The 23,233-nt window shown below is 53.6% G+C and overlaps 1 protein-coding gene across 3 annotated transcripts; it reads right to left on the bottom strand.

Moving 5' to 3' along the window:
- Positions 1-90: 90 nt before the first annotated feature.
- Positions 91-20,569, bottom strand: CLEC2L (C-type lectin domain family 2 member L). Of its 3 annotated transcripts, none has more exons than XM_014859259.3 (6): positions 19,928-20,560; positions 10,163-10,237; positions 7,621-7,787; positions 6,644-6,744; positions 4,519-4,631; positions 91-1,391 (listed from the first exon to the last, which is right to left on the bottom strand). In XM_014859259.3, exons 1-5 carry the CDS (start codon positions 20,157-20,159, stop codon positions 4,520-4,522), a joined length of 687 nt encoding a protein of 228 aa, XP_014714745.3. In that variant the 5' UTR covers positions 20,160-20,560; the 3' UTR covers positions 91-1,391; position 4,519. The 3 variants fall into 3 exon arrangements, with proteins under 3 accessions (XP_014714745.3, XP_070370619.1, XP_070370617.1); XM_070514516.1 differs by lacking the exon at positions 91-1,391 and having other exon boundaries at positions 3,911-4,631; positions 19,928-20,114; positions 20,145-20,560; XM_070514518.1 differs by lacking the exons at positions 91-1,391; positions 10,163-10,237 and having other exon boundaries at positions 3,910-4,631; positions 19,928-20,569.
- Positions 20,570-23,233: the final 2,664 nt, after the last annotated feature.

Here is a 23,233-nt window from a genome sequence, read left to right as displayed (position 1 = left end):
TGTGGGCAGCCGAACTGGACATGCAGGTTTCCGGGGTCAGAGACAGCATGGTGTAGAGGAAAGAGCACTTGAACTAGGAGTCAAGATCAGTTTAGTTCAACACACATTTATTGAGCACCTTCTGTATGTACCAGGCGCTAGAGAAACAAAGGAGTACAACGAGAGCAGATCCCTGCCCCCTAGGAGCTTCCACTGCTGCATGGACGGCAGACAAGCAAACAAATGAACAAAGCATGAGATGTGCAACAAGGAATGGGAGAGCCACAAGACCTCAGTTCTAGCTCTGCCACAAGCTGTGTGACCTTGGATATGTTATTTAACCTCTCTGAGCCTCATGATAGTGAGAATGGGGCAATTTCTAATCCCTGAAATTCTAACACCTACACTTCTCAAAACCCCGGGAGGCAGACAGGGCAGACATGATTTCTACTTTATGGAGGTGAAGCCGGGGGCCACAGAGGTTTAGCACAGTGGCCTGAGCTACACGACTGTGTGTTGGTAGAGCTAGCCGCAGACTAGACTCAGGTAGGTCTTCGGAGCCAGGCCTCGCATGTGTCCATTGCAGGCTGCCTTGGCAGAGAGGTGGGCTCTCCAGTGGGCGTGGCAGGAGGTTTTCCAGCGGCCCTGAGTTTGAATCTCACAGTGTGGGGCTCGCTACAGACCAGGCAGAGGAAAGAGGCAGTTGCCTCCTGTGCTCGCCTCTCCTGGGGTGAGCTCGGGGCAGAAGGCGGGCATTTCTGAAAGCCAGCTCATCTTTCACAGAGAGGCAGTGACGTGAGCGTGATTATCCCAGTGGTCACAGAATCTTCAGCACCAACCCCAGTCCCTGCCGGAGACCCTCCCGGGGCTGGTGTCCACTCACAGCCATCTCCCCATCGGCTGGCTCTACGCACGGTGCGAAGGACACTGGGGAGGCTGAGGCAGCTCGACCCCATCGCCCCTGCACACCCAGCTGCTTGGGGACTGTGAGGGAGCTCGGGTAATGGAAGCAACACAAAGGAAAGCATTCAGCTTTGCGGCGCCTCTAAAATCGTCACACCCACCAAAACCAAAAAGACAAGCCTTCTGAGGAGGGCCAGCCACTGCTCTCTCCTGCCACAGCAAACAGTTCAGAGAGGATGCTGGGGGCAATCTTACTGTCACCTACAACAGTGTTTTGAGCACGTGCTCTGTGTGCTACAAAGACGCCATCAACACACAATCCCTGCTATCCAGGGGCTTATAATCAGATGACAGGAGCGGTCAGATGACCTGAGGGGAGGAGGCACAGACGACAAGGCCACACAGACTCGGGCCATGTGAGAGGCTAGTCCTAAGTGCTAGAGGCCCCGGGAAAAGGAGTGTCACTGAGGGCTGCAGCTGGAAGGCATCCCAGGAGGCTCGAGCTGGGCCTGGAAGGGAGAGAAGAAGTCATTACTCACGCTTTATGGGTAATTCGTGTGAAAAATCATAGGAAGAAGACAAAAGCGTCCAGAAAAGGAACCGCCTGTGGGCACCCGATGTCCCTTCCTTAGGGCAGCCTCTTCTCCATCGTTGGCACCCACAAACTGCCCCCCCACCACCACCCCCCAGAGCTGGCCTTAGAGCTGGCTGGCTGGGCAGGGGACACACCTGCCACACAGGTGGCTTCCCAAGGGCCCCGTCAGGGTGCGTCTGGATTCAAATCCTGCCTCTACCACCTCCTAGCTGTGTAACATGGAGCAAGTCCCTTAGCCTCTCTGAGCCAGTTTCCTCATCTGTGAGAACGGGCGACAATGCCAACCTTGCAGGGTTGTGGGGGACTGACAAGCACACACCATTCAACCCACCAGCACAGTGCCAAATGCTACCACCCAGCGAGCCCTCCTACAAAGTCTCCCCTGCCATCCTGCCTCTTTGCAAAGGACGTCTGAAGGTGGCCGGTGTGCGTGTTCCGGCCTTCCGCAGGCACCTGCGCGCTCCAGGGGTTACACCCAGGACGGGACTGGGGCTGGGTTCAAATCCGCCCACGGAGCTGCAGCCCAGGCCCCAAGCTGAGCACACCCTCAACCCCATAGGAGTCACCTCAGAAAGGGAATAACTTCCAAAGGGGCTGAGGAATGGGGCTTGGGCACGCATAGGCCCTCGGGCCCTCCGCCGAGGCAGACACGGGCTCCACGGGTCAGAAACAGGGGGTGCTCGCTGTCAGTGCTGGCCCCTGTGGCCGCCTGGAGCACAGCACAGGGCACTGCCGCCCAGCAACCAGGGCCCCGGTCAGCCCATGTAGGCGGGTGGGGTGCTTGGCTGGTTTATAACCTTTGGAAGGATTTTCTACATTTCTGAAGTCTGACGTTCCAGCGTTTTGTTTTGTTTCTGTCTTGTGTTTCCTTCCTTGGTGGGAACCAGATAGAAAAACTCTGCAAACACTGGTGACCCTGAGTCAGGGCTCCTTTAGCTGAACGAAACTGATTTAGGATTGTTGTGTGTTCCCAGGGCAAACCCGAGGTCACAAGAGCTTATTTGCCAGTGTGCCTTGAAAGCTTCAGGCAGCAGGCTTGGACCAACAGAGAAGAAATAAGATCCGAATGGCTCATGGCTCGTTCCCTGCCCTCTCACACTTCCCAGCCCACCTCATGGCTGGGTTCTCCCCACAGGAACCCACAGCGCAGGACGAGAGCACAGTTCGGAGCCCTAGGCCCGGCCCTACCATCCTCATGGCCCTGGGGTCCCTGCCATGGTACAATTCCATCGCCTGCAGCAGCACTACCTGCCTCGGGCATTTCTGCGAGAATTAAATGAGGTACCACAGGGAAAGCAGCGAGCTAAGGCTTTTGAGCCTCACTGTCTCTGAGGGGAAGACGCTGGTGAGAACCACCGGCCTGTGCCTGACAGAGAACACGTGTGAGTGAGAGACACCCCCACCACAAACGGCGGCGGCAGCCGCTGACCACTCCCTCACTCCTCAGCCCCTCAACGCACTTCCCCACAGGTGCTGGAAGGCAGTGGGCTCCCTGCCACCCCCTAGAGGCCCGCCACCACCACGCTGGATTCCCTTCACTTCCTCACCATACGCGCCGGTTCCCCACTGCTTCCCAATAAAGACAACATATGAAACCATAAAATATCCGTATTTTACTAAATGTCTGGAAAGTCTGCAGAAAGGTCAACAAAACCAAGTTGACAGTTTAGTCTGAAAACCGACACTAAAAGGACTGAGCAGACCAGAGCAGGACCTGGTTTCCCTCTGAGCTAGTTTCTGAAAATGGGCCAGGACCCATATTCACATGCGCAGCTCCCAGGCTGGCCGCCTGTGTCTCACCCAGCCGGGGACACGAGAGGAGACTGGGAGGACCCAGGCCCCACTGCAGCTGCTCTGGGGCCCCAAGTGTGTGTGTGTTGGAGGAGGTGGCACTTGGAGCCTCTCAAGGTCCTAGGGAACCGCCAGTCCCCTACTTCCTCCCCAGGCCAACCAAGGGGGAGAGGACGGGGCCATAGGACGTGCACAAACTCTTATGGGGCCCCATGAACATCATCTCCTCTCCATGGCTAGTCCTCCTGCTCACTTCACCCCATCCTCCCCTAAGGCAGAATACACCATCCCTCTCCTGTGTTCCAGAATGTTCTGGTGCTCTCCAAGCTGTTTCCTCGGCTCCCTGTGTGCTCCTTGGGGGATAAAGCTGTTGCTCCCCATGCCTGGCGTGGTGTCTGGCACGTGGTAGGTGTAGATAAATGTTGCCATACTGAGTTGGATAGTAATGAGGGAGCCAGATGGCCTCAGACATCTCAGAATAACTCAGCGGCCAAGCAAAATTAAATGGTGCCCTTAGGCCACAGAATGTGTTTTTGTCCTCCGTTCCTACACACTGCCGCCTGCCACACTAGCGCGTCTTGGTGGTGCCCCTCCAGAGACAGGCCTCCAGGGACCTGCCGCCACCCCTCCCCCGAGCCACAACCTTGAAAGAAATGGCAGCAGACTTCTCTGGAGGCCAGTCACCTCTTTATTCCATCAGTGACCAACACAACAGCACCATGGACACAGCAGGGGCCTGTCTGAAAACCCCGGGCAAGGCAAAGAGGGTGGATGCAGGGGGCCAGGTGAGGGGGAGCATCCCTCCCCGCCTCACCAGTGGCCAGGAGGGAAAGGGCTGGGGAGGGGGCCTGTCTGTGCGGTCACTAGTGCAATCCACGTCCGCCCCCATCCTTCCTCAAAGCACCAGGGCCACATGAGGAAGGACTGTTCCAGGGCGGGGCCAGGGAGGGACTTGTTGGGGTGACTAAGGGTGGACTCTGCCTTGAGAGGGGACTGTGCGCATGCACTTGCATGCGTGTGTGTGTGTGTGTGCACACGCTTGGAGCACAGGTGCCTACACTACTGAGCATGTGGGATTTGACTGCTGAGCCACAGGACCTGCCTGGGGCCAAGGAGACCAGGAACCAGGGCTCTGGGGCCAGGGAGAGGGGCTCAGGGTGGAGGCCAACGCCCTCACTGCTCCGCCTGGGAGAGGAGCCTGATGCAGGCAGGTCTCGGACCGGCTGGAGGCCGCCTCCGGCCTGACCCACCTCAGGTGTAGGCCATCTTGCTGCACACCCAGGGCCGAGTCATCAGACACTCCGTCGACACCAGCCGGGTGGGCTCCACGAAGACACACTCCCCCGGGCCCGAGATGGGGAATCTGTGGCCGGGAGAGAAAAGACCAGGCACTCACGACCTGCATACACAGCCCATCACTGGGTGGCCAGAGGCCCTGGGACCTGACCCTCCCTCTGGAGCCAGCTTCCAGGACATTCAGCCCCGACAGACCCTTCTAGCACGGCCTCTCGCTGCCTCCCTCCTCCGTGCCCCATGCTCCAGCCACCCTGAGGATGCCCATGGACACTTTCTGGACAAACCCTGCGCTGCCACATCCTTCCAGGGTCAGCTCACTCGTCCCATGAGCCCAGTACCCAGGTCAGGACCACCCTCTGCCCACCTTCCCTCCCTGCAGCACCCTGCCTGCGCTGTCAGGCACCACTCATCACAGCCTCCTGGGGGCCTGTGTCTGTCTGTCTCCTCCAGCCCCCGAGGCGGGCAGCTCCTGAACAGTGGGCTCCAGGCCTCTCTCATCTTGGCTCCCCTCAGCGCACAGTGTTTAGAAGGAAGAGCTCGGTAGAGATGAGTGGAATTCAATGACCTCACCGGCTAGGGGAGAACCCGAATAACCCGATGTTTAACACCTGAGCGCTGTCGCCTGCCCAGGAATCATTCCTAGAACTGGGCTTGGGGGGTGGGGGGGTGTTCTCCCTGCCTAAAATCATCCCTTTCCAGTCTCAAGATTTCTTGTTAACCTCATTTGGTCACCCTGATGTGAGTACCCTGCCAAGGCCTGAACTGGGGTCTCACAAGAGAAGGTGTCAGAAGGACCTTGGGGAAGTGCAGGGGCGAGGCCACCTCAGTGTCAGGGAAACGTGGCCCCAAGGTGGTCACCAGGTGGTCAGCACTCTGGGAACCCCGGCCTCTAGGGCTCTCCCAGGCTCTGGGAGCAAGAAGTTCCAGAAGGCATAGAAGAGGGTAGAAAGTGCAAGACTTCTCCAACTGCTCTAAGAACAGATCTGGGATGGTGGCAGGAAAGGGAAAGAGGAAAAGAGGAAGAGGCAATGAGGACAAAGAGAGGTGCAAGATGCAGAGAGGAGACAGGGAAAGGAGAAGGGAAGGAGCTCTCCAGAGGCCATCACCCCCTGCAGGCTGTGGGGACTGACACGGCCCTAAGCCAGCCTCAGATGGGAGGGCAGCTGATGGACAGCCTCTGGCCACGGAGGAGGGCTGGGGGTCTTGGGTGCCCTTCTGCTTCTCCTACCTTGAGGACACCCATGCATCATCATCATCAGGTCAACAGCTGTGCCTCCGCCCGCCTCCTCAGGGCCTATCCCTCCAGCCTTAGGGTCTCGGCTAGAAGCTGAGGTCCTTGTTCCCCTGTCTGCACTTCCTTGCATTTCCTAAACCTAGGCTGCCCCCCTACACACACACTATCACCACCCCTACTGCCACAGCCATATACCCCACCACCCATGATTACCACCACCATCACCCCACAACACAAACCCGTCCCTGGCATCACACACTCACCACCCCATCCCATGCTCATTTCCATACCACTTGGGCCATACAAATAACACCACCACTGCACATACCAACACCCCCAAGAGGTGTCGTCTCAGAGAATGCTCGTAGTGCCCAGGGCTCAGATCCCCTTTCTTCCGTGGTAATAATGTTTAGGTGGCACATGGTTGTGCAGGATAAAGGCCCCATCTCCCACCCTCCCTTGCAGCCAGGTGTGGTCAAGTGGCTAAGTTCTGGCCAACACAGAAGGATGTCCAGGACACAGCCTCCCCTTCTTCTGAGCCACACTGAGCCACGCAGACGGGCTGCTGCATGGACAGGGGAGTCACAAGATGGAAAGAGCCTGGGCCCTGGCAGCAGGAACCTCTGATGACTACATGAAGCAGAGCCACCAAACCAGGCAGGACCTCATGGGAGAGAGAGGTACAGGCATCGTCATGAATGGGTCTCTATGTCACACCACTGAACCTACAGGTTTGTAGCTCTAGCAGCACAAAACCAAGTGGTTTTCCCTCGGGAGGTTGTGTCCGGGGGGCCAGGCCTTCCCCAGTCTAAGCTCAGTGGCCAGAAGATGAAGCCTCAGCTCACGTGTCCGGGTCAAACGGGTCCCCATTGACCCAGTGGAATTCGTCCCCAACTCTGCGCAGGCCAATCCAGGGCTCCCTCCGTGTGAACTTGAACATGAATTCCTGCACCAAGGAAGAAAGAAACCTCACAGTTAGACGCAGTCTCCCGATTGCTCACACATCCTAAGACTGACCCCCAGCTCGGAAGATTGGCTCCCACAACGTACAGACGCCAAGAGGGGCACCCTTCACTGCATGCCAAGGGTGAGAAGCTGGGGTCAGAGAGGACCCTGAACTGACAGTGACCTCCCAGCAGCTGCCTGCAACAGCCTGTAGGGAACCCAGCTCTGGGACATGCACACTGGGCCAGGAAGCCAGGAACACGGCTGTCTTCCTAGCTTAGCAGCCCAGCATGCCAGCATTCCTGATTTTCTACTTGATGGATTATCTGGGACATATCTCAATGCTCAGACTGGTTGTCCTTCTACCTGCATACTTCTGGGCCTTTCTCTGCAGCAGGGGTTTATCACATTGTGTATCAGAGACAAACAGAATTGATTTTTAGATTATCTGCTATTTTGAATTGTCACATCACTGTTACCCTCAAAATCCACAATGGCCACTTGACTCATGACTTGCCTTTCTTTCACATTTCTATTGCTAAAACTGTTTGGGGCATTACATGAGAGATCATGCCCTGATTTGGACTAGTAGAAGATGCCAATGTGTTTTTATGATCAACAAAGGCATTTACAATTTGTAATGCTCGCCCTTCACAACACTGAGCTGAGCTCAGCACGCCAGCCTTGGATCGACACAGCTGGCCTTGACTACAGCAGTGGAAACAAGAGCCACTCGTGAACCCGCTCAGACCCCACGGGGCTCACCTGCACACCCCAGGCTGGGCAGTGGCTGTGCGTGCTCCGGTAACACGTCATGGGGACACCACATCCTTGAGGCACCCCTCTCCCCTAAGGTCCCCCCGACCCCAGCACTCACCAGCTCCTTCTGGCTCTGAATCACAGCCAGCGCGGCCTCGTGGGTGTGGCAGTACTGCCTGCCCGTGTTCCAGTCTCTCGGTTCCTCAGAAAAGAAGTAGCATTTCCTCCCATAGAGCAGCCAGTCCTCCGGGCAGGGCGCCTCGCACTTGATACAGCCCTTGGAAGCTGCGGGGAAGAGAGACGGGGCTCAGCATCCGCCAGCATGCCTGGCCCCACCTGGCCCTGAAGAATCGCACGCTGCTCCCCACCGCTCTCTCCACCCGCCTCGACTTTGGTGCCCTTCAGCGACACAGCTCATGTGGCTCAGGTGAGCACCCCTCACAGTGCCCAGGAGATGAAAGGCTGGCGACTAAATGAATAAGAAGGAGGAATCTGGGAGGTGGGCAGAGGTAGCACCATGAAGGGAAGCGACAGCAGGGTACCCTCTGGGTTAAGATCTCCTCTCTTTCTGCAAACGTCCCAAGGTGTGGAACCCCAGAAACTCAGATTTGGAAGGGACCTGGAGGCCATGCATCCTATCTCTCGAGCCAGGGTGGGAACGATGGCAGGCTCGATGGGCCCACTCTCATTGGCTACACCCTCATTAGCTAACAAGGCAGCCTGTTCCACCTCTGAACTGCTGGAAAGTTCTTTTTCAATTTTGAGCCCCAGCCTGCCTTCCTGTGACCAGGATATGCCTCCAGAGCAATCCAGAGCATACTCAGTCCACGTCTACCGCCTACTTGAAGGACACCAGACTCCCCTCATCCAGGCACCATCTCTTCCACAATTCCTGGCAGGGCATGCTCTCCAGAGCCGTCTCCATCCTGCCTGGCTCACTGCAGTGTGCCCACATCACCCCGAAAACAGCGCCACCAGAACAAATAGAACACGTCAGATGCGTCCCCCCCAGCAGCAACAGTGATCACCATGCTGCCTCCCAGGTGCTACGGGCCTTCCGCTCCGCAGACTGTTTCAGTGAAAAGAATCTGTGCGTACGTGCATACACGCACTTTTCTGGGAAGGAAGCCCGGAGCTTCCATCAGATTCCCAAAGGGCCTCCTTGCCAAAAGGAATGAAGCCATACTCTTCAACTGTTTTCACATGATCTGTTTCCAGGTCCAGTCTCTCCAGTGTCCAGATCACGTGTAAATCACTTTTCAAATCCAAAGGCAGCATCTTAGATTTATTTCTTCCACATTTATCTTGTGCACATTGACTTGTTTGAGATTTTAAAGATACATTTTAATTTTGATTTTTTTTTCATCTGTCATGTGAAGCACCCCTCTTTGGATGGCATCACCTACAAATTCCATTTGTGTTCATACAAGTGATTGATGGCCAGGACAGAGCCAAGAGTGGACCCATGGTACTCCAGCCCTTGGGACCCACAGCCACACCGACACCAATTAATTAATCGACACTCCGGCAACTCCGCTCAGTGAGCGGCAGGGCCACGCAGGAGTATTGACCGTGGTGTGGCTACATTTCGACTGCTTTTCCACGAGGATCTCTGAAGAGACTCTGTTGTACTCTACTGAAATCACAACATGCTATTTTACACACGGCCCTGACCTCCCAACCTAGCAACAAGACAAAAGAAAACTGATTAATTTGTGGTAATTATTCTGAGTGAATCCCAGCTGGCGCCAGCGGTCAATATATTCCTTTCTAAACACTCAAGCTCGCTGCTCATCATGCACGCCCTCCAGGCGGGATGGTAGGGACTCATGCTGTCAGTGGACTTTTCTCCCATTTTGAGGTGCCCACTCCTGGTCTTATTAAGGCGCTTCTCAAAGATTAAAGACAGAGCCACTGAACTCAACCCTTCAGAACGCACGACAGTCTTTGACTCGAATCCATTAAAGGCAGCCGAACTCCCTGGTCACGTAGCCTCGCCTGTCCTTAGTGGCAGTTTCCTCCTTTTTTATTCTTTCAACCTTTTCAGTCCCACACACCACTCTGTGTTTTTCAGGCCTCTTCCACCCTCGGGATGTTCTGTTCCCTCCATCTCCTGGTCTCCAGGAAAGCCCTATTCATTCTTCAGGGTTTAGCACATGTTTCCTGCTCTGGGACGCCCTAGAGCAGCAATACCTCTATAACTGGACGGGGAAGATGATATCACACTCATCTTTTTCTTTTTTAAATCCCTAGCACTTAGCCCTGGGCATAACACACAGCAGGGCTCAGTAAATGTTTGTTGAATGAATGAATGTGATCTTTAAAGGCCCTTATCCCCAAATCATCTCCTCCAAGAAGCAGTGCCTGCCTAACCAGCCCCCTCAGGTTTGTTCTGCGTTCTCGCAGCATATTTATGCAATAGTGCCTACAGGACATCTCCACTTTCCCTGCACGGCTTAGTAAAAGGGACGTGTATAGCTGATGTGTGAATATATTATTTTAGGCTAAAATGCCATCATCTCGAATTAACACTCTATTTTCTATTTACTTTATCCTCCACAGAATTCATGGTATGTCTGGAACTTTTCTTTCCTAATTAGACGTGCTTTTGACAAGGTGTGTATAAACTGAATTGCGTGTGTTCTGACATCCATGCTCACCCAAGATGCTCATCACCACCAGGATGGCGAACAGAAGGACGGCGATGGCCCCCAGCAGGAGACGTGTGGTGGTGTCTGAGGAGAAGAGAAAGCGGTTCAATTCCCAGCCACCCACCCCACAGCCAATCCCAACTGCCAGCCCCAAGGCTTCATAGTGAGAAACTCTGCGGGTGGTCTGTTTTAGCAAGCCCTCCAGGTGATCCTGAAGCACACAGAAGTCTGCGAGTCACTGTTCTAGGACACAGTTCTGATTCTGTGATTCTTCTGCTTAAAAACCCTCCCTCCGGGGCCACGCACCTGAACCCCGTCTGTGGCTGTCAGAGCTTTCCAATCTTTAATCTCCTGCTGCCTCTCTACCTGGTGCCCGGTTTCAGTCACACAGACTTCTTGAAACAACCCAGTCCGCCTCACGCCGCCCTGTGCCGGGTCTTTGCTCCCAAAATTCTTCTCCTCCACTGCTACGGCTCAAAATCCTGCCACCTCGACACCATCCATCCTCTCCACAAACCCTTTCCCAGCCTCTGGCTTCTCCTTTTTTTATTTTTATTTGTTGTTACCACTTAAAATTTTTATTTTATATTTAATGAAAGAACCATTGGACTTTAGACATACAGTCTTTTAAAGTTTTTTTTATTGTTATAAAATATACATAAAAGTTGCCATTTGAACCATTTTTAAGTGTACAATTAGTGGCATTAATTACATTCACAATGTGGTACAACCATCCGCACTGTCCATTTGCAAAACTTTTTCATCACCCCAAATAGAAACTCTGTACCAATTAAACATTAACTCCCATTCTCGCCTCCCCCCAGCCCCTGGTAACTTCTAATCTACTTTCCATCTCTATGAATTTGCCTATTCTAGATATTTCATCTAAGTGGAATCATAGAATATTTGTCCTTTCATGTCTGACTCATTTCACTTAATACAATGTTTTCAAGGTTTATCCATGTTGTAGCATATATCAGAATTTCTTTTTTATGGCTTAATAATATTCCATGGTATGAACATACACATTTTGCTTATCCATTCATTTGTTGATTGACACAGGGTTGTGTCCACCTTTTGGCTATTGTGAATAATGCTACTATGAACATTGGCGCACAAATATCTGTTTGAGCCTCTGTTTTCACTTCCTTTGGGTATATACCTTGGAGCAGGATTGCTGGATCATATGGTAAATCTAGGTTCAACTTTTTGAGGCAGCACCAAACTGTTTTCCACAGCAGTTGCACCATTTTACACCCCACCAGCAGTGCCAGCACTCAAGTGTTCTAATTTCTCCAGCACCTCGCCAACACTTTTTAGCTTCTATTTTTTTTTATTATACTCATCCTCATAGTGAAAACTCCCTTTTTTAAGTCTTTTTTTGAAACCAAAGTTAAGTGTGAGCATTGACGAAAGTGGCACCTACACAGACGAGTGCTGGTCTGTAAAATGTTACTCATCCATGATGAGGTACGTATCAGAATGGAGAGGAAGTATCCAGAAACTTTTATAGCAGTTTAACACTGCCATGACATCCAAGTGCACGAACATGTTTCTAGGAATTCATTTGTATTCTACTTTGCAAGGATTGGGAAAAGAAACCTGGTCCTTCATCAAGGATCAGAAAAGCACAGATCTAAAGTTGAGAAATTCTACAAGGCCTCATCAAACAAACAAACAAAAAACATCGCCCCTTCCAGGAAGCAACCACTTTCAATTCTTTTAGCCAATTCTTTGGGTATTTGCCTCCAAATCTCTAAATGTCATGTGTATGTCAAGACTTCTTGACTTTTCCATTTAAGATATCATTTATTGACTTCCCACTGTAAGGATGGGTTTAATTCGCTCTGCAGTACCTTCCCACCACGACCTCTCACACACTTCCTGCCCTCTCAAACCAGAGATGGGTTAGATTGACAATGCGGGTTAGTCTTATGACAATGTAAACGCTACTCCCAGCGAAGCCTCGCAGTATAGTATGATCTTCAGTTCTACACGTCTTGTCTCCCTGTAGTTAATCATGGTCTTCTTTTTCCTTTGTTTAGACTTCCATGTGCTTGTTATTATTTCAACCCCCAAACTCTTCTAAGATGATGAGACAATATCGGGAATTCTCTTTCGCCTTTGTCCTAGTCAGCTCGGGCTTCTATAACGAAATATCATAGACTGTGTGGCTTTAAAAAGCCAATTATTTCTCAAGGGTCTGGAGGCTGGAAAGTTCAAGATCAAGGTGCTGGCAGGTTCTGTTCTTGGTGAGGGCCCTTTTCCTGGCTTGCAGACGGCCGCCTTCTCCACATGTCTTCACGTGGCAAAGAGAGGAAGCTCTGGAGTCTCTTTGTGTTCTTAGAAGGGCGCTAATCCCATTATGGGGCCCCACCCTCATGACTTCATCTAAACCTAATTATCTCCCAGAGGCCCCACCTCCTCATACTATCACATTGGGGGTTAAGGCTTCAACATATGAATTTGGGGGGACACAAACATTCAGTCTCTAACAACCTTCTCAAAGAAATGCCCCCAGAACCACCTGAGAGGCTCCGATCTGACTTTGCTGTCTAAGCCCAGTGGCCACCCTGGGACCTCCCTTCACGAGCAGCCTGATGATCTCTCTGCCTCTCTCCTGTGCTGGCTCTCCTGCTCCTTCCAGCCCACGTCTTCCTCTTTCTTGGTTTACTCCCTTGTTTTGGTGGAGCACATCTTTCCAATGGCTGTGTGAGAAAGGGTAGACCAGGACCACAGCACTGCACAAACCTCCAAGGGGCAGAAAGTTTATTCCTCCCTGGATAGTCCTATCCATCCCAAAGTGCTTTGTTTCTGTTCATTTGTTTTGGTCTCTGGCTTCCATGTTAAAGAACTTTCCTCATTGTGCTCAGCAGTGAATGGTGTGCCCTGGAGTTGTGAACTCAGAGGCCTGAGAACTACAGGTTGGAAATAATTCTCCTTCAAAATTTTGAAGGCATTACTTAATTGTCTTCTAGCTCCAGTGTTGCTTTTGAAAATTGTAGAGCAATTCTGATCCACGATCCTCTTAACGATCAACTGTTTATTTTTTTCCCCTCTGGAAGCTTTTAGGATCTTTTCTTCATCATGCAGTCTTCTCAAATTTGATCATGCATGCCATGCCTTGGTCTGAGTCTGTTTCATCCACGAGAGCAGGCAGTCAATGGGCCCTTTCCATCTGGAAGCTCATGTCCTTCAGTTCCAGGACATTTTCTTTAATTGTATCATTGATGGTTTCCTCTCATCTATTTTCCCTGTTGTCTTTCTGGAGGTCACGTTCTTCAAATGTTGGACCTCTTGGATTGGTGCTCCAAGTTTCTGGTTTTTCTCTTCCTCTCCCTTACCCACTATCTCTTTGCCTTTTTTGCTCTATTTCCTGGAAGATTTTTTTCAACTTTACCTTCCTATCCTTCTACTGAATTTTTCATTTCTGCAATTATTTTTAATTTCTAAGGTTTTTTTGGTTTTGTTGCTACTGTTCTCTGAATACCTCCTCTTAAAGCATCCTTTTCTTACTTTAATGATGCAATCCTTACTCTCATCTCTCTGAGGATATTACTGATAGTTTGTTGGGGGAGGGGAATGAGGAGAGGTGGGTGGAAAGTTTATTCTTCGCTGGATAATCTCTGTTTCCTCCAAATTGCACTTTTTTTCTTCATTTGTTTTGGTCTCTAGTTTGCATGTTAAAGACTTTGCTCTGATGTCTGGAGATTCTTGGTTATTTGTTTATGATTAAGGCAGGAGGACTAAAGAGTTCACAGGAGTCTCTGAGACATGGAGGGGCTTGTTGACTGTGGGGGTCACAGCAAAGTGATCTGGCTGGGCTGATCCTCAAGGCTCTCTGTATGTTGACCTCCTTGGGTTTTTCCTCTTGGGTGGGTCAGAGTCCCTGGAGAAGGCTCTTCTGTTTTCCCTACTGGAGGGTGTAGGATTGGCCAGGAGAAGAGGATGAGAGGCCATCCTCAGCTTTCAGTATGTGAACGTCACCTTAATTGCTTGCTCTCAAATGTGTTGGTGTCAAGAGACCCTCTCTCATGAGATTTCACCTCAGGCTCCCTGCCAGGGCTGGGAAGAAGCTGTAGAGAATAGGAGGAGGATCTGGAGATCTAAATCCTTTCGAAAGAAATGTTCAACCAGGTTGAACCTGGTTCAACCAGGAGGTTCAACCAAGCCTCCTGTTTTCAGCACCATCTTCACTCACTGCCCTGATGACTGGTGCCCCCATCTCTGTGTTTTGGGAGTCCTACGTGTAGCTCGGGTTGCTCCTCTGCTTTCTGAACTTTCTCGGGCCTGTGGAATCAGTTACCACTCACTTTTGCTCCCTAGCTCTCAATTTTATTGCTACTGTCTCCTCTCCTGTTCTTGTCCTTGTGGCCTCTTAAAAACCCCTTTACTATTGTATTAGTAGGCTTCAGAAGGGAAAGAGAACAAATGCATGCACTCAGTCTGCCATCTTTACCTGCAAGCCCAGCAAACATTTTGGAGTCCTTCCTATGAGCAAGGTCTATGCTGGCGAGTGACCAGGAGTCCAGAGGCAGGGCACTCCAGGTATGGTAAGAGCAGAGGCTCACACGTGTCCTCGAGACCTGGGGTCTTTCTGTGTCTGCTCTGCTGTCCTCAGTGGCAGTTTGTCCCGTAAGGGATCCCCCTTGAGCTGCATGACGGCTGCCTGCGGCCAGCACGCTGTACATATCCCTCCTCTCCCTTTACACGCCTCTCAATCCTCTTCTACAACACGGCCCTGTAACCCTTTGTGCATTGAGGATATGAGTATACTGTCTTAAACCACTTTGCCTGGGTTCAAATCCCAGCTCTGCCACTTTCTAGATGACTGAATAACTTTTGCATAGCTAATTCCTTAGCTTCTATTTTATTTCATTTTCCTCATCTTTAAAATGAAGTAACAATACTACCTGCCTCTTAGAATTTTATGAGAATTCAATGTGCAGTACTTAGAACAGTGCCTGGCATGATAAGGTCTACTTCAACATCAGCAATTACCATCAGGACGCTGATGAGCAGCCCACAGCCTCCTCTTGGGTAAGGGCTGTGCTCTTCTGTCTTTGGAGGCCCTACACGGGCTCAGGCACTGCCTTGCATGCAACAGAGCACCCACTGGTACCAGAACACGAGGGGAACTTAGCTACACTGAATGACAGTGGCCTTGGTCAGCCTTAAACTCAACTGAGTTTCTAGGAAAGGCCATGTGGATGGCCCTCTGGGGAAAGGGGAATCTGTGCATGTGTCTCCAACATCACCAGAGCCGAGGAGCCTCTTCATTCTTCCTTGGGGATTACTGCTCTGGCTGCTGAACTGTGCACAGAGAAAGGATAGGCTAGGGAGTCCCATTCATTGTTCACTGTCTGCCCTCATGGAGGACGGCTGTGGGGCTGAGCAAAACAATGTGGTATTAGTTTCCTAGGGTTGACATAACAAAGTGCCATGAAACAGGCGGCTTAAAGCACTAGAAATTTATTGTCTCACAGTTCTGGAGGCCAGAAGTCCATAATCAAGGTGTCAGCACGGCCGCACTCTCTCTGGAACCTGTAGCAGAATCCTGCCTTGCTTCGTCCTAGCTTCCGTGGTTTGCTGATCATCTCCGGCGCTCCTTGGCTGCCGCTGCATCACTCCCATCTCTGCCTTCACTGTCAGGTGGCCTCCTCCCTGTGTGTCTCTGTCTTCATGCACATGTGTACTTACAAAGATCAGTCATATTGGATTAGGGTCCACCCTACTCCAGTATGCCCCCATCTTAACTAATGACATCTGCAACGGCGTATTTCCAAATAAGGTCACATTCCGAGGTACTAGGGGTTAGGACTTCAACACATCTCTCGGGGGGACACAATGCAAGCCATAGCAACATCTAACTCAACAATCCCTCCTCCACGCAATGGCCCGTGTTAGATGGAGTTTGAGGGGGCAGTTCACATATGTTTATAAAGGTATACGATTTAGCCTAACGTTAGAAAGAACCACTGAAAAGATCTGGCTTCCAAGCCCAGACAAATCTGCCATCACCCTCACACCACGGCCCAAACCAGACTCACAGCTGACGTCTCCAAGTCGTCAGGGCCACAGGCTGGCGAGCACAATCTTGACTGCTCAAAATGATCAAATGTAGAGTTTGGTAATTTTTAAATTTTTAAGAGGCTTTGCTAAATGCATGTGTGTGGTTTTGACCAGGAAGTTGCGGGTTTAGGCCTAATCAAGAAACTTTCAACATTAAAAATTCAGAATCAGTGAGCACTGAAAAATCTATAGCCTGAGAGACGCAGACTCACTCTGGCCCCCTCCCACGCCCCCAGGCCGCTTCCCCCCCGCCCCCACCGGCTCCTGAGCCCAATGCCAGAAATATTCCCATCTCACATCACCTCCAGTCTTTCCAGAACCCGGGCCAGAGCGCTGGGTCACCTTTTCGAGGCTCCTCCCGAGACAGGGGGGTGGAAGGAAAGGTGCGTATCCACGGGCAGGAAGACTTGGTCAGGAAAACTTCTGTTTGGCTTTCTATTTATAAAGCTGATTGTTCATCTAAGGAAAGTCTTAAAGACCTGGGCTCTAATCCCAGCTTTATGATTGAAGAAGTTCCCTTTTCACCTAAGCTGGGAAGAAGAAAAATGTCTGTGCTGGAGGTGGCAGAGCTGTCTGAGGAGCGTGGGGAGGAGAGCCACAAGCATCATAAGCACGATTTGATTCTCCCCCATTCGTCTCACCAAGCCCGATGTCTTTGGTCAGCACAGGACAGTGTTAGAGCTTTCACGTCAGAGAACCCTTGTGGCAAACCCGATGGGGGGGTTTCATGTGTCAGCAACCAACACGTGTCCTTGGGCAAGACGCTTAGCCTCTCTGAGCCTGTGTCCTCATCTATAAAATAAATAGAATGCTCACCAAGCCCTTGCAAGGGTAGATGTGAGGATTAAATGAGACAGCATTGGGAAAGTCCCCAGCACCCATCCAGCACACAGCAGGTGCCTAATAAATGTCGGGCGCATGGTAAGGAAGGAGCACAGGCCCCCTGAGTATCAGCTCGGTCAAGTCAAGAAGTCTCCCTTTTCTCTCAAGATGGGTGCTTGGCTAAGCAGGGGCTGCAAAACCCTGTGATCCCCAGACCTGGCAGACCCCTCCCCGATCACGGTGTTTCTCAGTGTTCGCGGACTGGGCTCACTATGTGGACTCCAGTCTAGCAGGGAGTAGACTCAAGGTAGGCAGACCAGCAGTCAAAGGATTTCAACTGAGTTCCCCACCAGGGCTGCAGGGCGCCGAGTCCAGGTGGCTGGGGAGAGGAGTCCCCTACACACAGCCCACATGCCAGCGCCTTCGTCTGCGTAGCACTGAGAGGCAGAAATAACTATCTAGCTAGGCAGAGGAGGAAAATGAGCTCAAACAAGTTCGGAAACCTGCCAGCCCGTGGCGGCGGAAGGACCTGGCACAGGCTTACCTGACTCCAGACTCTGTGCTCTTTGTATCTCGCCAGGCTGCCCCAGCCCCTGTCCCATGATTTCTGCTAGGGCAGGGATGCTCCCAGAACCAACAGCTGTGCCTGGACAATGTGGGCATTCCATAAACGTTTGTGGAAGGGAAGGAAGAGTGAGGGAATGTGGGAGACCAGGGCAAAGACAGTGCTGGGCCCACACGGCAGCACCCTGGACAGCATCAGCCCTGGGCCCACAGCTCCCCTCCACTGACAGGAGACGGGGACACCCAGGGAACCCCCAGGAGACCCTCAGGGGACCAGCGGCAAAGGGGAAGCCCCTGGCAGGGACTCAGATTCCAGATCCTAAAACTCCTGTGGAAAAAGTCCATGGGCTCCCAAGGGCCACAAGCATCAAGGGTGGAGCTGCTTCTGGGAGGACAGGGGGCAGGAGGGCAGGGGCCAGAGATGGCATGAGACACAGAGCCAGGCAGGGTAGGGAGCCATGCCAGGACAGGTGAGACAAGGCTGGGCCCCAAGCCGGCACTAAGCATGGAGTGGGCTAGGCTCCGCAGGGGGTGGAAGACCCAGTGTCCTGAGAGAGCCGCTGGGCCACTTCCCTGCCCGCTGTGCGGCTGCTTCTTCAGCGTAACTCACAAGTGGTCGCCCAGCCTCAGCTGGGAGTAGGAAGCAGAAAGGGCCTGTCCTTTCTGGTCTGGGCGGGAGGGAGAACAGGAACCAGCAAGCCCGAGGCTTTGAACGAGGCCACACCACCCCTGGAGCAGCCCTAACCATCGGGGAGTTAGAGTTAGGTTAGGGCAGACTTTGCAGAAATGCTTACAAATGAAGACATACAGGCAAGAGGAGTGAGCATACAGGCAAGAGGAGTGAGCAACTTCAAGAAGTAACCTGCGCAGGAGAGATGCAGGGGGTGACGGGCAAGTCCAAGAGCGCACTCGGAGATGCCCACCAAAGAGAGGCGTTTGTCCACCTTTATTTAACTCAACTCTTCTCAGCCCAGAGCTCTTCTACTTGAAGACACAACATCTTTGCCTCCTTTGTCCCAAATCACCATGCAGGCATCCAACTCTCCCTCTGGAGTCTGCACAGACAGTCCACATCCCCCGGCCCACCAGCCGTTGGGCCAAAGGCTGACATTACTGTCCCCACTTTTCTCCCCTTGGCAAGGCACCTGTCCTGGCAGGTGCTGGTTATGTCCCTCCCCTGACCACTGCCCATGCGTCCTCCCTGACCTGGCCTTGGTTTGACCCCTCTGGGCCACAACCACCTTTCCAAGGGCAAACCTACTGTCTCATTCTAGGCTTAAAACCTCTCAATGGCTTCTTCAGACAAAGTCCCAACTCTTGGGCAAGGCCTGGGTGGCCACTCACCGTCTGGGCCCTCCAGACTCATCTCTTCTCACCCCTCCCCCCATCCTGGTATTCTGGAGTTCAGTTCCCGACAAGGGACAGGGGAGCTCTGGCCACTTGGCCCCTGCACTTGTCACTCCTTGAGCCTGGTGCACCCTTTCTTCTCCTCTCCACCTCTCCTAAGAGGTCACCTACTCCAGGAAGCCCTCTTTTCCTGATACTCCTTCCCTATGGGTTGGGTGATTAGACTGGGCTTCCCTAGTGAATGCCGCCCAGGTCCCCCGCCTTTGGACTGGGGGTGTCGGGAGTATGAGAAGTCCAGAGGGCCCACCTCTCTCTTGCCAACTCCAGCATCTTCCACCCCACACACCACCAGTGCCCACAAAGTTTCCTAAAAGAACTCACGAACTTGAAATCTATTTTCCACTTTGCTTACTGCCCCTTTGACCCACCAGGGGTCACTCCCTGAGCCCGTCAGACTGGAAGGGGTAGGCAAGACCCATGATCTTACAAGGAAGAGCCTCCAGCACACTCTCTACCTCTCCCCTCCCCACGCAGCACCATCACCACCAGGTGACCCCCCACCCCCTTCTCACAGGGCACCGGCACCATCTCTGGGGTCTACAGCTTTTGTCACTTTGCCCAAAGCATTTCCACTGCTACAGATTCAAGCCACGCTCTCAACATGCCCATCAGGCAAGTGCCAGACAGTAACTGTCGCCTTCACTCACGAGGAAACTGGGGCTCAGAGCATGAAACCTGCTCCCAAGGACAAAGTGTGAGTGAGCTGCAGAGGCAGGGTCCAGGCTGTCACTACAGTGGTCCCCAGTTACATCCTCCTCCCCCGTCCTAGGTGGCACCCTATGGCCCTAAAATCAATCCTCCGGGTTCCAGAGTCGCGCTCCCCGCGCTCCCCTCCGGGAGACCCGCCAAGGTGACTCTGACCCGCCTCCGGGTCCCGGGCTGGGGGACGGAGGACCGCTCCGCGCTTACCCTCCAAGGCCGCCTTCCAGCTGGTGCTGCCGTCGTAGCCCGAGCCCGATCGCCGCAGCAGCCCCTCGGCGCCGCGGCCCTCCGCTTCGCCGGGCGAGCGCGGCCTGGGTGCGGCGGGGGCGGGCGCGGGGCGTGCGGCTGGGGGCGGCGGCCGGGCCCGCGCGGGGGGCTCCCGGGTAGGGGGCTCCCTGGCTGGGGGCTCCCGGGCCGGGGGCTCGCGGGCGGGCTCCATGCCCTGCGCTCCGCAGCGCCGCGCCCGCGCTCCTGCGCCCGGGTACGGAGCCCAACCCGACGCGCCCTCGGCGCTGCGCGCGCCCTGCGGGCCCCCCAGGCCGCCTCTGAGCCCGGCTCCCGCGCCGCAGCCGCTGCGCCCGCTCGCCGCCGCCGGCCTGCGCGCCGCCTGCCCCGCCGAGCCGCAGCCTCCGCGCAGAGCGGGCGCGGGGAGGAGCCGGGAGGAGCGGGATGCGTGGGGAGGAGCGGGATGCGCGGGGAGGAGCCGGAGCGGGTGGGGCGGGGCGGAGCGCGGCGGAGGGGGCCAGCCCGCAGCCCCGCCGCCCGCGCCCTCGGCTGGAGGCCAGCCGCGCAGAGCGGGGGCGCGGAGTCTGGGGCTGGGACACCTGGGTCCTAACTCAGCTCCCCCTCCCGGCCACCCGCTCGTCTGTTCAAAGAGGAAGAAAGTTTACGGGGACCACGCCGTGAGGCTCAAGGACGGGGAGGGGCTCTCCTCCGGGCTGCTCTGGAGCCGCGGCGAAGGGGCGCGGGCTGTGCCTGGCCCGCACCCTGAGCAGAGGAGAGAAAAGACAGGAACAGAAACGGTGCGAGCGCGAAGGTCCACGGGGACACGTGGGGCAGCATTTCACATTCACTTACCAGTGACAGCATCTACTAAGCGCCAGGAGCTTCGGCATGCTTTAGCGGACAACATGCCCTAAGTTGAGAGCTGGAATTAAAGAGGTCAAGGGCGTCTCTGGAGGCGGCACCACGCAGGTGTGTGCTGGGCCGCTCCTCTGCCTCCCGACCGGGCTTCCTGCGACCTTCACCCGGCCTGCGCTCTTCCCGCGGCGGCCCCGGGCTCCTCGCCTCCAGCCCCGAGCTGCTTTCCTCTCCAGTCCCAGTCCCATGTCTCTTTCCTGTCTTCTCTGTGGTTCCTCATCCTCAACTCCTGCAGCTCTCTCTGCCCCCAAATCCAGTCAGCCACCAACTCCTACGAGCTCTCCCTTGTAAAACCTCAGTCTACCCATTTCTCTCCATGACTACGGCCACTCCCACGAGCAAGTCAAGGTCACCTCTTGCCTGACCACAGCAGCAGCCGCCCAAGTGGTCTCCCTCAACTGCTGCTCCCTCCATCTAGCCCCTCTGTCTCAGCACCAGAGGGCTCTTCCTAATGTGCAAAGCTCGCCACGCCTTCTGCGCCCCCTCTCCCTGTGGGTGAAGTCCAACTTTTTCAAGGCTTCCTTCATGGTCTTAGTCCTGCTCTTATTTCAGGCTGCATCTCCTTCTACTCCTTTTCTGCGGGCCCCTGACACACCCAACTATGTTCTTTCTTTCCTCCAGGCCTGTGACTGTTCTCTCCCCTCTGCCTGGAACACATTTCCTCCTTGGTCCTTCTAATCCCAACCTGTAGCCCACTCACACACCAGTTCGCTTGTTTAACTTCTGCTGATGCTTCAGACTGCACACCCTCTAGCACACTGCATTCATTCAGATTTGGTTCAGCAGACTACCAGAGAAAACCTAATAACAGTGGCTTAAACTAGAAAGGAGTTTACTTTTTCTCCTGTAAAAGAAGTCGGAGGTGGTCAGTCCAGGACTGGATTGAGAACTCCAAGGTGATCAGGGACCCAGGCTCCTTCTATCTTTCTGCTCACCATCCTTAGCATGTAGCAGCTATCTTCAAGATTCCCTCATAGTCACAACATGGCCACTTAGTTCTAGCCATCACACCTGGGTCCAGGCTGCAGAAAGTAGGAAAGATAAAAGAGGAAAAGGCATGCCTATTGTTAAATCAGGCTCCTTTAAAGAGTTTTTCTGGAAACCCCAGTGACTTCCATTTATCTCTCACTGGACACTTCTATCCGCAAGGAAGTCTGGAGAGTGTGGTGATGTTTATCTGGAGCCACTGCCACTCCCAACAATGCAGGAGATCTGTTAGGAAGAAGAGGAGAATGGATCAGATGCACGACCAACAGTCTCTGCATCAAAAGCCTCCTGAGACCCAAGACTGCGTTTTCCACATCTGCTTTGGGCTCCTAGAATACTCGCTCTCTTACCATACTGCTTACCACACCTGACTGTCACTGCTCGCCTCCGCAGCCAGGTGGCCAGCTGCATGGGGGCAGGCATGGCTACACCCCCTGCTCCCACTGCGGTACCCGGAGCTTCAGACCTCATCACATAGGCAGGAGGAGGCACCAAGATATTTGAGCAGGGAAACCTCATACTCACAACGTGCTTTGGGAAAATTAACTTTGGCATCAGGTGCAAGGCAGTCTGGGAGCTGGGAAATCAGCGAAGAAGCTCTTGCAATAAATAGTGGGGATGAGAATGAGTAACAAGAACATAACGCCAAAGGGGCGGCCATGGAGCTAGCCTTAGAAGCATGCCAGTGGGGACCAGCCCCCTGGCGCAGTGGTTAAGTGCGCACGTTCCACTTCAGCGGCCCGGGGTTTGCTGGTTCAGATCCCGGGTGCGGACATGGCACCATTTGGCCAGCCATGCTGTGGTAGGCATCCCACATAAAAAGTAGAGGATGATAGACACAGATGTTAGCTCAGGGCCAGTCTTCCTCAGCAAAAAGAGGAGGATTGGCAGTAGATGTTAGCTCAGGGCTAATCTTCCTCAAAAAAATAAAAAAATAAAAGAAGAAGCATGCCAGTGGCCAATCGACAGCCTTTAGGACCTGGTCAGAGGTAAGGACTGAGCCTCCCGGAGTCCCCATGCCATTACTGGCTCCCCTGCTCCCCAAGTTAACTACTTGCACTCAAGTCCTTGTGTCAGGGTCTGCTCTGCTCTGGGGAAACCCGCACTGAGACCATGACTCCCCAGGGCTGTCTAAATGAGAGTCCTTTGAGGGGGCTGCCACGGTCACCAAGAAAGGCTCATGATAACAGACACTACAACTGAAATAAACCCCTCCAGAACCCCTGTCCCGAGCTCTGAGAGCACAGAGTCTTTAAGATGGCCCGCCTCGGGGACATGGGGCCACGGCTGCAGTAGCTGTACCACCAGGAACAAGCAGGGTGGGTTCTGCTTCCCTCCTGGGGACCCGAGGTTCTCTGGCAGATGCTGCTATCAAATCATCAAATC

The sequence above is a fragment of the Equus asinus genome, chromosome 1, assembly GCF_041296235.1.
Source record: "Equus asinus isolate D_3611 breed Donkey chromosome 1, EquAss-T2T_v2, whole genome shotgun sequence".
Taxonomy (NCBI): domain Eukaryota; kingdom Metazoa; phylum Chordata; class Mammalia; order Perissodactyla; family Equidae; genus Equus; species Equus asinus.
The sequence above is the reverse complement of the archived record's forward strand: the minus strand, read 5'-3'. Positions and strand labels throughout refer to the sequence as shown.